Genomic DNA, 15,793 nt, shown 5'->3' on the forward strand with positions numbered 1-15,793 from the left:
GGCCGTTAACTCCCACAGGTTGCTGAGGTTAGGCCGCTTCATATTCTGGACAGGATACAATGCCTGGCGTATATGTTCTCCTGTTCGAAGCACTCCTTCGTCTCGTCCAAACTTTATATGAATTCAGATTTAGGGAGGATTTCCTGGAAGGGTGGACATAATGTATTTAAACCCAGAGCTTTTAAAATCGTGCTGATGTTGAAGATATTCGAGGGCTAAGCTATGTGATAGTAAGTGCAAATGTGCAGCATGCAATTAATGGTGCATGGACAAAGCTTGGCCGGCTTGATGATGTTGCCTTTGATATAACAAGAGGAAAGAACTTGGGCACTTTCAAGAGACCCAGGGTTGTCTCACTCTGGGTGTGTGTTTGGAGTCGTTGTATTAATCCCCTGGGGCACTCCGGTACAGCTCTTGAGAACGATAGTTCCGTTCTTGGGTATAATACGTTCGGCCTCTGCCTTGACCCGTACGGATCAGATCAGACGCCTGTCATTTATACCTACGAGGCTGGTGTGTCGTGTTTGGCCTCTGCCTTGACCCGTACGGATTAGATCAGAGGCCTGTCATTTATACCTACGAGGCTGGTGTGTCGTGTTGAATGGTCGTATTGTTGTGCTTAAGAGGTTAACTTACTGAATCTCGAAGACTTCCCTTTAGAACCCCCATGGCAATCACTTGAGGAATAATTGAAAGTATTTCTTCCTTAGACGAGGAGTTCTTTATGTAATTAGTCGAGGATCCTTATCAGAGACTGTCATTATGTACCACTGCAGACCATCAAGGAAGGACGTGGCATTGACCCTCTGCTTGTCAGCCAAAACACTCTCCTCCTGTAGTGTCACTCATGCGAAAGATCTGGTATTTTGTCGCAGCCGATCACTGGCACAGCGAGTGTTCCTTTTCATCGGTTGTTATCTACAGTCGTTTGTAGTTTTGATTACATTATTGCCATCTACTTGTATATATATATATATATATATATATATATATATATATATATATATATATATATATGTATATATGTATGTAGATATATTTTTACGTTTTTGCTTGATGCGTATGTATAAGTACAGGCAGATTAAGGCCCTTTTTTATTTCATTTGTCAACCAAAGAATATTCAGGGATTGACATAAATTTATACCCGTTTTAGTTCATATAGTCTTCTATGATTGATATGTAGATACGCATGTTTAGGTGGTTGTATAAACTTTTTTTTTTTTTTCAATATTATTCGTTCCTAAGCTCCGGACGCTGCCTTCATGGCCGCCAACATCGAGTGTGTAGCGTTAAGACACCCTGCCACTCAGATCAGGGCTGTTGTTCCCTAAAAGATTGGAATGTGTATTATTGAAGTCCCGTAGCCGGCTGGCCATACTACGCCTCCCTTATTAGTTTTTCCCGCCATGTGGGGTGCCTGGGGGAGGGGGGGTTGGAGAGCCTCCGTTAGGATTTCACTGCTACTGAGGCTTCACCGTGAGGGAGAGTTCACCGTGAGGAAGGGTTCCATTACAGCAATACGCATACCCGAGTTACTGGCAATAGGGTCGTGGCTGACGGGTGATGTGGGAGATTGATCAAGCCTTTTTTTTTTGAAGTAGCGGCCCTGAGGTGTATTGATGTACAGCCTGAGTCTGGTGACTCTCATATTGGTAGAGGTTCATGTATTCGGAGACTTTTTATGTATTATCTTCCCTTTGCAGAGCTGACTATTTCCTTTTCCCTCCTACAGCCGTGTGGTCACCGCGGGCGGAGGTTCCATCCACAGCAGCCGGCCCCATCAGTAGTGAGGCGTCCTGGTGTCCGCCCTCGTCAGGTCGTGGCCTTTTCTGGAACTGGACTCAGGGCGGGGACGTGGCAGTGCAGCCGTGCCCTGGTGGAGCCTCGGGCTGGGCAAGGCGCCCTTGTAACCCCTTAGGATGGGCAGGACCCGCCGACCTAAGCGAGTGTCGCAGCGTGTGGCTGACGACCCTCACCTCCCGCGCCCATGCCAACGACGCCGTGCTGGCTGTAGCCCACGATCTGGCGGCGGTGACAGGTTCCCGGGCACTGTACGGTGGTGACGTCACTGCTACCGCTAGACTCCTCAACAGTCTCGCTCGTCGCATGGCTGACGATGTGAACAACTTCCCGGATGGTGCCCAGAGAGAGGCTCTGGTCACAGAGCTGGTAGGTGCCGCCGTAGCCACAGGCTCGCATCTTGTGGGCGGGCAGCGGGCGGCGTGGGCGGACCTGAGGCCACCAGAGCATCGAGCGGCAGCTACAGCACTCCTATTAGGACTGGAAGAGGCAGCCTTCCTTTTGGCCAACAATTTGCATTACGAGAAGACCGTCAACCACGCTGAGGCGAATATACGTAAGTATCCTTTACCCTTATGTCTTGGACTAGGAAATAACTGCTTCCTCTTAATCTATAACAAACGTAATTCATTACCAGCATAGATAGCTATAAGACCATTCTTTATAGAGCGAGGATGTTTTATAAGTACTGAACGCTAAGTTATACCCCAAGTGTTCACTTTCGTGAGGGTTACTCGTATCTCTTCCCTTCTTCGCAAAGATACTTTCTGAGTGTTTCATCTGGTCCAGAGTGTATTTTTACTTCCCTCGAGGTAAACACCTCTTTTACGTTGCTCTCGACCAGCTGGTGCTTCGTAAGGCTTGCGCCTGAAGCTCGTCCACATACCTTTGTCTTCTTGGGATCCAGGACACAAGTGAAGGTGAGTTCCACCCTGTCAACCACAGTAAGGAGGGAGAGGATGGACGCCATGGAGCAGCGGTATATAGTACCTTACCCCACACACTCTGCCTGGAGAACCTTGCCTGCTAGTGTGTGTGGTGGCTCATGCTGAGTGCGTGAGGCAAGCACTCCAGTCGCCTTGATTATCTCTGGGAAATATTCATTCCTTCCGTGTTCCTCTTCTCCTCATAATACTCTCCTACTTCAGTGCCTCATTTTTCCTCATTTTTTCACCTCTTCCCAAGCTTGTTTTTCCATTCTTTCTCTTTTTTCCTCGGCGTTCTGACCTTCCTATCCTCCCACCTCCTCATCCCGATCCTCTCATCCCTCCGCTGCCCTTGTCTCCCCGTCCCTTCAGCGCCTCAGGCAGTAATTGCATCAGGCTCTCACGTATAAAATCCCGGGGGAAAGTAGCGTTAAGTATAGTGGCTAGTGCAGGCTCCATTGTGTGCCTGCTGGAGCCTGTAGGAGCCGTTATCGGTGGCCACGGGAGGCGGACGACCCTGGTGGAGTGGCTTTGTCTCCCTTGGAGTTGCACACCCAACGCTTAGGCAACGAAAAGCTTAATTCAGATTCATGATTTTTTTTTAAGATATGAAGTAAATGTCACAAAAAAGATCCGGTACGATCCTTGAGCACGACGGCACGACCCAGAGCACGACAGTACGAACTCTAGGAACGATGATCTACCCAAGGGTCGTAACGTCCTGCTGAAGAGGTTATCGCAGTAACCTGCGTGATCGATCCGAACGATTCATTCGTCATTATGAACCAAAGTGTTGTCCTTAACTCTGATCCTCAGTGGAAACAAATAACAACATGGCGTAGGCTCGGCTAGATCCGGTGGTTTCCTTTTTAAATATTCACCTGGTTATATTAGAGTTCTCGTTTTCCCCGGGGAAAATATTCCGTGTACCGCTGAGGCAGGTACCTTCTCCTTGTAAACATACGATACTGGACGGCGTAAGTATTGTTAATATTTTTTTTCTCTCGGGATGATAGTGGAAGGAAAGAGGAATACACCCATAGGAGCAAGGATGTGACGACCCCGAACCATTGTTAACACATACGTATTGTTAATGGTACTCTACTTGGTGATAGCAGGTGATGCTGTGGACGTAGCGATTGAATATTGACAGTTACAAGTGTCATGTAAGATTCCCTTCATCTCACGTATATGTAAATTGATATGAATGATACTTGTTTTACAGGAATCTATTGATTAACCTTATTCTGATATTACTCGTACGAAAGCTAGATTACAAGCCTCGAGAAATCATTGATCAGGTAAGCAATTGTCATAACAGCTTTACTGAAAAGTCTGTGAAAATATGTGTAATGAGTGGGTTTTAGAATAATGAGTTCTCTCTACGAGTGAACAGTGAGTCTGAGAAGAAATGTCATCAGGAGAACGTGTGTCGAAGCGAACGTTTTCGTGACACTGCTGGTGTTAGTTACGCTCAGCAGGTCTCACCCTAGCACGGGCCATTGTCAAGCTCAGCAGGTCTCAGCCTAGCACGGGCCATTGTCAAGCTCAGCAGGTCTCAGCCTTACACGGGCCATTGTCAAGCTCTGCAGGTCTCACCCTAGCACGGGCCATTGTCAAGCTCAGCAGGTCTCACCCTAGCACGGGCCATTGTCAAGCTCAGCAGGTCTCACCCTAGCACGGGCCATTGTCAAGCTCAGCAGGTCTCAGCCTTACACGGGCCAATGCCAAGCTGATCTCGAGAATGTTTGCACTGAAGATGGCGTAATGGCCATTTTCTTTAAACTTTAGTGAATATATACACACTAAAAACTGGCTTATGGATGGAATCCTAGTTAGGTAAACGTATGTATATGGATATGTGCGTGGGTATGACATGATTCAGAAGGCCTAGACTGACACTTGGAGAGTCTAGGTGTGACTTGGGATGGGACATAATCCCTCTCAACATTTGACATATGATGATGAATTTCCTTGGTTTATAATGCCTGGTGGAGCAGTGATCTCCTCACGTGTCAAAACAGCAAAGCTTGGATGAGACTCCTTAAGCACGAGAGTACAACCCGTAGATATGATGGTCTGGCTCTTCATCTTTGCCCCCAAGTCAGATCCTCATACCTCAGGGTTATACCGTCGTGCGTGTGGGTGATAGATATGATACCTATTCACAAAGATAAGGAGAATGCTCTTGGTAGCTGCTGGTTAAGTGTTAGCTCACTGCACAGGCCAAGACCGTGATAGAAGTCGATGTTTCGGCCACAAAAATATAAACCACTCTGTTTCAACCACCAGCTCTCACAGGAGGATGGAGCATTACATGTACGAATTATTATAACGATGTAGGGCTAAAATCACCTCAGATATGAGAGAACTTCATTCAAGGACGGATTGATCCTTTGTATAAACGGAACATCTTTTCTGAAGAAAAGAAATTTTGACGTTTAGTTAGGGCTTTCGGTTTCTTTTGGACAAATTATGCTGTTTCCGTAATCTGGGGTTTCCAGGATAGTGTGGATGTTATAGTAATGCCAAGTATGTTCATTGAGTCAGGAGATGGAATTACAGAACCTCGAAAGAGAAAGTTGAAAGGAATATTCTGTATAGAGATGGGTAGAAACTGGGTCTTGGAGGCATTAAACTTCACCAGATTTCGTCTACCCTGCTGCGATATCCTGTCCAAGTCTGAATTTTTTGAGGAAGTTTAGTCGAGACGAGGTGCAGATCGCGTGAGAGAACGAGCAGAATGGAAGAATGTTGAAGAATGTCGTGTTCAATCGTCAGCGTGTGAGTGCATTTGGTTATCTGTAGAAGAAAGGAAGTCGTTGATAAAAAGAAGAAAAAGTGTAGGAGACAAGATAGAGCCTTGAGGGACACAGCTGTTGATGGACATGTTGATCTATCAACACCCACAGTGATAGATCGGCCAGAGAGGAGCAAAGCGAGGGATGGGAGCTTGAGCGGCTGATGTCAACAACCTAATGGGTTGCATCAAGGGTAGTGGACGGTATAGTCCTTGAGTTAGCTGGGGTATTGGGAGGGGCCAGTACACTCCCACCAGAGCCCTCCCTCTCGCTGGCAGTAGAGTCCCACAAGAAGGTGGTTTAAAGGAGTACACATTACCCATAAGGGATGTCTGCAGTTTCATATTTGTATTACTTATATTGGGTTTAAACTGCTGCCGCCAGACATGTGTTACTTGTGCCACGTTCTACCCACTCACCACCAGTAAGCTACTTATGAATTGTGTCTTAAAACTTTTCAGCCTATACCAGTCATTAAAACCCAGTGAAATTACACACTCCAACTTTTTCTCTGACAATACATTAATGTTCTGAAACAGTATTTTCAGGATGGTATTGAAAGTAGTATATGCTTGTTTGTCTGTCTAACAGCTGCAGACAACTATTGTGCTGAGAGGGATCCAGAAGCGCCTTGTTTGAAATATTCCATTTTCTGACACCATCCGGCTTATCTCTCCCCTAAAGATAACATATAATAGAGTTTTCTTTTTTGAGACTCGAAATGTATATGTTCAAGAGAAGGATTCGAAGCACACAAATAATTGAGGCTTTCTATTTGGTGTGTGGAAGACCCAGCACTGCTCTGGGGGCGTTGAAGGGCTAATTCTCACCTCTTTCCTCGTTGATAACTGGTGTTACCGAGCACAGTGCACTCGCTCGTCTGCAGTATATCCTTTCCTCGGTCATACCCTGATTTCCATCCCAAGCTACCCTCTCTGTCACCACTACCGACTCTCAGCCTTCCTATTGTGTCCCCTCCTGTCGTACCTTCTGGCTTTATCCTCATCTCGTGTTTCGTTCACCTGCCTTATTTCTGCCTTTCGTTTAAACTAGGGCAAGGCTGTGCTTCCTTCAACCGCTCCTTCTTCCTTAATGTCTCCCTCCCTACCCGTTGTCTGTTGCTCTCACCAGCTGTCTAATGCCCTAACCTGTTTCCCTCACCTTCTCTCTGCTGAACGTATCCACTGCTTCCTACTGTCTTGCCGTCGACACCCAGTCTCTGCTTGCTTCATTCGCTTCCTGATTGCCTCATCCGGTTTCTGTTTCCTCCACACACTCGCTGCTTCCCTCACTGGATCACCCGCTGAGACGTGTCATGCGTCGTCATCCAGCCTACATCTGCACCTGGGGTCTGCACCCTCCCTCTGCAGTCTGCTGCACAGGAGTTGTATCTCGAGTGGTCGCTGCCTTTGCCTACCTCACCCAGCTTCTGCTTCTCTACCATGATATCTGTGTTACTTCTGCTTCCTTCCCTAGCTCTCTGCTTCGCTTAATAAGCTTCTGCTATTGCTTTCCCCGTGGCATCTGCTTCACTCGTCGTTCTTTAACCTCGTAAGAATCTCTCTCTCTCTCTCTCTCTCTCTCTCTCTCTCTCTCTCTCTCTCTCTCTCTCTCTCTCTCTCTCTCTCTCTCTCTCATTCTCAGTTCCTGCCACTTTAAAAGCTCCTGACCTGCATTAGTGTCAACTTTTTCTTTCCCCTTCATTCCGTTTTGTTTGACCAAAATTCACATGATTATTGTCTTATTATCTTCTGTCCTTCATTCCCGCTACTTCTGGCATGTTTGCTGTCTCTTGTTTCACTTTCTATCACTTCTTAACTTTGTTGATTATTTTGCTTTGCTGGTTTATCTTCGTTGTGGCGTTTCTTCATTTGGTTCTTCATTTCTTCTTCCATCTTCCCCTCATTCCTACCTTCCGCCTATTGTTTCATTTTCTTCAGTCCTTCTTTATTTTTTTTTCTTTACTTTTCTTCTTCGGTTTTCCTTCTTCCCTCAGTCATTCTCCTCCGCTTCGTTTTTTTGTTTCTCTTCACTGTTTCCCGTTTTCTTCGTTCATTTTCCTCCCTATTATTTTCTCCTCCAGTTAACACTAAACCCATTTTCTTAACTCGACCTCATCAGTATTCATTTTCATTGTTTTTTTCAGCGTGTTTACCCTTTGTTGACATTTATTCGTCATCCATATCCTTCTAACATTTTCTCGCTTTTCTGGGTCATTTCACATTTGTTCTCAATTCTCATAATTAACTTTCGCGTTCTTATACTTTCCTTTGTTTCCCTGTATTTCCCTCCACATTACGTTTTCTCTTATCGCACTCTATTCTCCCAGCTCTCACCGTTACCGCCCCGCTGCACACCGCCCCACCACCTTCTCTTCGTCCATCCTTCTCATTATTCCCACCTTTTTCAAGGGGCGCCAGTGTTATTAGTGTGGTAATGGGGTGTTCATATCGGTAGGCGGAGCGTGTTAATAGGATTTATTTTAATCAGTGGGAAAAGAAGTTTACCCGAGAATGCTAGCGGGGAAGGGGGCCTCGAAACTCACTCTCTCTCTCTCTCTCTCTCTCTCTCTCTCTCTCTCTCTCTCTCTCTCTCTCTCTCTCTCTCTCTCTCACACACACACACACACACACACACACGCACACACACACATATATATATATATATATATATATATATATATATATATATATATATATATATATATATATATGGTGTGCGAAGTGAGAGGGTCAGGGAGAATGGTTTGGTAAACAAAGAAGAGGTAGTGAAAGCTATGCGGAAGATGAAAGCCGGCAAGGTGGCAGGTTTGGATGGTATTGCAGTGGAATTTATTAAAAATGGGGGTGCCTGTGTTGTTGACTGGCTGGTAAGAATATTCAGTGTATGTATGGTTCATGGTGAAGTGCCTGAGGATTGGCGGAATGCATGCATAGTACCATTGTACAGAGGCAAAGGGGATAAAGGTGAGTGTTCAAATTAAAGAGGTGTAAGTTTGTTGCGTATTCCTGAGAAATTATATGGGAGCGTATTGATTGAGAGGGTAAAGGTATGTATAGAGCATCAGATTGGGGAAGAGCAGTGTGGTTTCAGAAGTGGTAGAGGATGTGTGGATCAGGTGTTTGCTTTGAAGAATGTATATGAGAAATACTTAGAAAAACTGATGGATTTGTATGTAGCATCTTTGGATCTGGAGAAGGCATATGATAGAGCAGATAGAGAGAGATGCTCTGCGGAAGCCATTGGGAGTATATGGTGCGGGAGGTAGGTTGCTAGAAGCATTGAAAAGTTTTTATCAAGGATATAAGGCATGTGTACGAGTAGGAAGAGATGATAGTGATTGGTTACCACTGAATGTCGGTTTGCGGGAGGGGTGCGTATGTCTCCACGGTTGTTTAATTTGTTTATGGATGGGGTTGTTAGGGAGGTGAATGCAAGAGTTTTGGAGAGAGGGGTAAGTATGCAGTCTGTTGTGGATGAGAGGGCTTGGGAAGTGAGGCAGTTGTTGTTCGCTGATGATACAGCGCTGATGGCTGGTTCGAGGGAGAAACTACATAAGTTGGTGACTGAGTTTGGTAAAGTGTGTGAAAGAAAAAAGCTGAGAGTATATGTGAATAAGAGCAAGGTTATTAGGTTCAGTAGGGTTGAGGGACAAGTGAACTGGGACAAATTTAAATGGAGAAAAACTGGAGGAAGTGAAGTGTTCTAGATATCTGGGAGTGGATTTTGCAGCTGATGGAACCATGGAAGCTTAAGTGAGTCACAGTGTGGGGGAGGGGGCGAAAGTTTTGGGAGCGTTGAAGAATGTGTGGAAGGCGAGAACGTTGTCTCGGAGAGCAAAAGTGGGTGTTTGAAGGAATAGTGGTTCCAACAATGTTATATGGTTGCGAGGCATGAGCTATAGATAGGGTTGTGCGGAGGAGGGTGGATGTGTTGGAAATGAAACGTTTAACGACAATATGTTGTGTGAGGTGATTTGATCGAGTAAGTAATGAAAGGGTAAGAGAGATGTGTGGTAATAAAAAGAATTTGGTTGAGAGAGCAGAGGAGGGTGTATTGAAATGGTTTGGTCACATGGAGAGAATGAGTGAGGAAAGATTGACAAAGATGATATTTGTGTCAGAGGTAGAGGGAACAAGGAGAAGTGGGAGACTAAATTGGAGGTGGAAGGATTGAGTGAAAAAGATTTTGAGCGATCGGAGCCTGAGCATAAGGAGGATGAAAGGCTTGAAAGGAATAGAGTGAATTGGAACGATGTGGTATACCGGGGTGGACGTGCTGTCAATAGATTGAACCAAGGCATGTGAAGCGTCTGGGGCAAACCATGGAAAGGTCTGTGGGGCCTGGATGTGGAAAGGGAGCTTTGGTTTCGGAGCATTGCACATGACAGCTAGAGACTGAGTGTGAACGAATGTGGCCTTTGTTGTCTTTTCCTAGAGCTACCTCGCGCGCCCGGGGGTAGGGGGGTGCCATTTCATGTGCAGCGGGGTGAAGGCAGCAAGTATGAATATGTACATGTTTGTATATGTATATGTCTGAGTATTTATATGTATGTATACGTTGAAATGTATAGGTATGTATATGTGTGTGTGTGGGCGTCTATGTATATACATGGATATATGGGTGGGTTGGGCCATTCTTTCGTGTTTCCTTGCGCTACCTCGCTAACGCGGGAGACAGCGACTAAGTATGATATATATATATATATATATATATATATATATATATATATATATATATATATATATATATATTATATATATGATTTGGTAAAGGAACTGAATTACAGGGATCGGCTGAAATCGCTGAAGCTGTACTTCCTGAATGCAGATAGGAGAGGCATATCATATCATCACCAGCACCAGGAATATCCTAGAGTGCATGTTCCCCAGCTGTGCTTAGAAATAACTTCATACTGGCATGGCAGGCATGGAAGACTGGGTACACTTCTACTTCTGAAATCAAGAGGTGCCATATGCGAAAGTAGAGAAAACGTTTTAGAACTCAAGACTCTTCCACACCATGTCTGCAGTCATCAGAGACACCACTGAACGCACAGTGGAGAACTTCACGAGTGTCCTTGACAAGTATTTACCGAGTGTACCACACCAGTCTGGCCGTGGACGTTACTTGATCCTTCCGGCTGAGGCTTCCAACAGCTTGATGGACAAGCGACCCATCCCAGGCGCCTGGGCGCAGCCTCGGCTGTTGGGGTAAAGACCCCCCCCCCCCCCCCCCCGAAAAACTCCGCCAGGTATACACCTCTCGTAGTCCTCTCCAGCGACAGGCGAGAGATATTTTGACAGTATTCCTTTTCTCCTGTCTCCAGGGTTGTGAATACGTCTCCCTCAATCTGAAAGTCGACCTTAATGTCTCGTGTCACACAATTAGTAGCAGGTTATGCTCTCCATGCCAAAGGCTTTTCACTCGCACATGTTTTCTGCGAGACACATGTCACTCACACATCCCTCAAGCTAAACACTTGTCCACCACACTTCCCTCCTGTTGGACAGACACGTATCACTCGCCCATTTATCAAGGTGGACATTCATCATTCACGCTTTTCTCTTGTTGGACACGTGCCACTCTCACATATGTTTTGCTGGACACGTCACCCACATCAGTCCTGTTGGACACAAGTAAGGATGATTCTACTGCACCTCCTTCATATCACTTTCCCTCCCCCTTCCTTCTAATACTCGTTCTCTTGCTGTAGTGGACATATTTCCTTTCTTATTTCGGACCTCTACAGCATCTTAAGAGTCGAGAACTGAGACGCAGTTTTTCCGCATCCTTTACCTGAGGGTCATTTGTTTATCCAATTTGAGGACACCACAGTTCAGCCATGTGTCAACGTCTACATGTTGGACATAACCAAGTCCTTCACTCCATTCTGGAAACCCAACATAATCAACACAAAAAGTCTGTTTCCTGGAAGCTGGGATGGTTGTATAGATGCCTAATTATTTTTCTCGTGAGCAGTTAGTTCATATCTACAGGAGTTCTATACGCCCAGTATGGAGCACCGCCTACAGATATAGAGTGGCCTCTCCTCCAAGTCTTTATTAATCAAGACTGGAATGGAAAGCCTTCGTCTCGTAAACCCTCCTCACACCATCTCACTTCAACCATCCCTTTATAGACGCCACAATATTGCTTTTTTTTTTCTTCGGGTATTATTTTGGTTGTTTTTTTGAGCTGCCTACATGTGTTGCCCCCCCCCCCTCCCTCCCTCCTTCCCCCAACTCTGGAAAACAACGTTACGATACCTCCTTCATCCCTCGAAGAGCCAAGCTATGAAATTCTCCTCCTCCTTTTCCCCTCTCGTTAAGCGTATTAAGCCTTTCCATCTTTAAAGGCCAGGTCTCGCAACACCTGCGGAGCCTTGATTGATTTTACTCTTTCTTCCTTTCACCCGAGATGGCCGCTGACTGGGTCATGTTTTGCCCGTCGTGTGTCCGTCACTAATACCTAGATCAAAAGGTCTGAATGAGCTTGCGACCTGAGGTCAGGTCCCTTATGACGACTACTTGAGACCCGCCGCTCACATGTTCCTCATTGTCTACCATGTCCTCGCTGAATCCGGCCAGCTTGTGTAACAGCTCGCTCCATGGCTTCCAGCACCCAGGGTTCCCGTCTCCCCAGTGTCGCGAAGTATTATGGTCGTATACCTTGGGGTTGTGTACTGGGCGCGTAGCGGGCCCCACGTCACCTCCGTAGAGCAGGTCTTTCCATCTTGCCTGGCTCGTTAAGGTGACGTTGACGGTATATATATATATATATATATATATATATATATATATATATATATATATATATATATATATATTGTAACCAACATGGCACTAAAAAGAGGTTGTCTGTAGCACCTCAGGTGTGTGTAGTGTTCAGTAGGTAGGGTCGGGGGAGCATCCTGGGTTAGTCGTTGTAAAGTCGGGGTCGCCGGGTACCTCACCATGGTCAAGGTGCCGGCCGGGCAATATGATTCTCTCTCTCTCTCTCTCTCTCTCTCTCTCTCTCTCTCTCTCTCTCTCTCTCTCTCTCTCTCTCTGGCCAGACCACCTCCCTCGGACCTTGGGGTATGTGTGGTTTATGTGTTTGTGTAACTCTCTCTTCCTCAGCACCAGGGACAGTACTCACACGAGGGTCTTATTACCTGATGTTTGGTGGCGCCACGGCCGTAGCCTTCATGCTTGGCACTGCTGCTGGTGTCCTGATGTGTACAGTTCTCCTAGCTTTGTACATCTATCTTGCCCCGGATCTGATGTAACATTTGTATCACGTGATCTGTATGTGATCTCGTCTCCTGTACATATGTTTGTTCTGCATTTGCCCATTACATTTTCTTCCACTGAAAGGGAGAACAGTGTCCAGCGGGGGGACAGCTAATGACGCGGCAGAGGCTCCTCACGACCTGGGTACAACAAGATACGTTGGGGATACAACTTCCTCCTGGCCGGAGGGCAGCAGACATGAAGGAGGCACAAGTGCCTCTGACGGGGCAACGAGACCTGACAGGAATACAAGACTCTCTGGCTGTATAAGACATAACAAGGATGAAAGAGCCTTCAGACAAGGGTACAAGACATGTCGAGGGTCCAGATCGATCCTGGCGAGAGAGGGGTGGCGGGTTGGGAAGGTCGTATAAGCTGCTGCTGACGGAAGCGCAAGACACATCGGGACTCGAGTCCTTGTTGAGTGTAGGGTACAGATCCCTCCCGGCAGGGGTACCAGCAAGGAGGGTGGGGGTTAAGTCCCTCTTGAGCAAGACTACACAACCCCCCCAACTCCAACCACCCCAACCTGATAGGAGCGAAACTACCTCCTGACGACCGAAATGTTGACGGTATTGTAAACCTTCCCCTGAATGAGCAGGAGTCAGGACAAATGATGGAGACCTTTTAATGATGTAAATCTGCTCTGGACATAACAAGAGCTGTGGCCCGCCTCCTGACGGAACAAGAGGATGATATCGACGTGATGTCATGATGATATCAACCCCTATATTGGCGCGGGTACGATGTGTGACATTGATATAGACCTTGCGGCGGGGCCAGAGTCATGGCGATGATGGAGAGTCCCTCCGGTGGAGAATGCTAGATGTGACGGGAGATGCAAGTCCCTCCTGACGGGGCTACAAGCTCCCTCTGATGGGCAAGTAAAACATAACGGGTACACAAGCTGCTGCTGCCGCTACTGCTGCTGCAGGGCTGCAGGACAGGCCATTGATAAAACTCCCTCCTGACGGGGATAAAGAGACATTCCGGGGATACACAAGCTTTTCCTGACGGGGTACAAAGCAAGACGCTTCTACAAAAGTTGGAGGTTGCGATATTCCCTGGGCGGGGAATCAATACCCTCCTGGCCGTCATCCAGTACCCTCTGGTGGGGATTCAGTACCCTCTGATGGAGATTCAGTACCCCTTTTGGCCACGATCCAGTACCCTTTTTGGAGTGGATCCAGTACCGTTTTGGCAGCGATCCAATACTCTTTTGGCGGGGATTCAGTACTCTTCAGCCGCGACCCAATACCCTTTTACCGGGGGATTCAATACCGTTTTGGAGATTCAGTACCCCGTTGGGAAGGATGCAGGGTCGTGTTTACGTAGATGCAACACCGCGTGAGGAGGAACGCCGTCTATACCCGTGGGGTGTGTGGAGGCGTCTCTCTCCGTCCACGACACGTCACAAAGGCACTCGTAAAGTAGGAGTAAGAAAGCACAGAATCGTCATGTGAACCTTAGGAAGCAAAATGGTGACCAAGGGTGATACATTATTCATGATAGCCTTGTTTAAAATAAACGCTTGACGAATGATATTTAAGCCTGAAAATTGATTTGTACGAAATAACGGAATTAGAAATTATTGCCTGGGATCTGTCAGAAAACATATTAGGTTGTTAGTGTTTGTCTAATTCGTAATTTGTTTGGTAGTTTAAAGATCATGTTGATAATCTTGTCTTATTGACGAGTGTCAGATGACCGTCTTAATACATAGCGACTCGTTGGTCATCATATCGGTGTCAGACTCCACCCGATGGAGTGTTTGATTTCACTGGGTTTAAAGTATCGTGTAGGTTGGAAAGTTTTAAGCCACACCTCGTATGTAGCCTTCAGGTGTTGTGTGTGTGTGTGTGTGTGTGTGTGTGTGTGTGTGTGTGTGTGTGCTGGAGTGTAGCACAAGTAACACATGTCTGGCGGCAGCTGTTTAGGCCCATTACAGGTAATACAAGTAGGACACAAGTTGTATAAACCCGGTACAGGTAATACAAGTCCGGCACCAAGTATGACCCCGTACAGAAACCCAGGCGTAGCACCATTTGTATAGACCTGGTACAAGTAACACAAGGCTGGCGGCTCCAGGTGTATGGACCCAGAACAAACCTGGCGCCTAGTATATAGAGGCCCGGTACCACAAGCGTGGCACTAGGTGTAGAGACTCTGTAACAGTGCTACAGGCGTGAGAGAAAGGCAGTGCAGACCACACCTGGCATACTTTACCACACTGGAGGTGTAGCAAATACAAACAACTTAAACCTCGCAGTAGTCACACCCACCAGCACGAACACTGTAAACCTGACATGGTAGGAAGCAAGGTGGGAGTGGTGATACAAGCCTGGCTCCACTCACATCAGCCTGGTGCATATGTGAAGCTCGGTGGCAAGCTACATGTTCCCTCGTATCATTATTTGGGCAGGAGCCGGCCCGGCCCCGGATCCTTGGCTGTCGTTCTCGGGTGTTTTAGTGTGTGAGTCTCGGAGAGCTGTGGCCTGCCACCATTGCCTTGATTCGGTCAAACTGGGAGGAAGCCGCCGCAGAATACAAAGGCCAGAGCCAGCCACTCATCCTGTATTCCCCGGGGCCGCCCTTGTTTTAAACTTGCTTTATCATTTTATGGATTCAAAGCTGAACGGTAGATGCATTTGTATGTGCCCATGCACAGGAAGAGCATTATAATGTGTGTGTGTGTGTGTGTGTGTGTGTGTGTGTGTGTGTGCGCGCTGGTAGTCAATGCGATCGTTGGTGTACAAGGCTGTCGGGAAATAAAGGACTCGGAACATTTTTTCCTCTTTTTTTTTGAATTGACGTCGAGGAGGAAAAGGAGATCACTGGCAACGCTAGCTGGTCCGAGGAAATTCTTGACAACACTTGCGGGCAGCGGCGGCGACCAGCTGATTGAAATTACATAGATGGCTCCCCGACCCGCCCCCGGACCCAGGGGACGCCCGTCCCCCCCTCAGGGATCCAGCACCGCCACCTGATTGG

General features: G+C 46.8%; 1 protein-coding gene across 7 annotated transcripts in view; it reads left to right on the top strand.

The window, feature by feature from the left end:
* Nucleotides 1-15,793, top strand: part of LOC139752027 (latrophilin Cirl-like) — a 406,839-nt gene that overhangs the window by 221,731 nt on the left and 169,315 nt on the right. For all 7 annotated transcript variants that reach the window (XM_071667809.1, XM_071667810.1, XM_071667812.1 and 4 more), the window contains exon 5: nucleotides 1,734-2,357. In XM_071667809.1, coding sequence (XP_071523910.1) covers nucleotides 1,734-2,357 — 624 coding nt within the window. The remainder of the gene's footprint in view (nucleotides 1-1,733; nucleotides 2,358-15,793) is intronic.

This window comes from Panulirus ornatus, chromosome 12 (assembly GCF_036320965.1).
Source record: "Panulirus ornatus isolate Po-2019 chromosome 12, ASM3632096v1, whole genome shotgun sequence".
NCBI classification, from domain to species: Eukaryota; Metazoa; Arthropoda; class Malacostraca; order Decapoda; family Palinuridae; genus Panulirus; species Panulirus ornatus.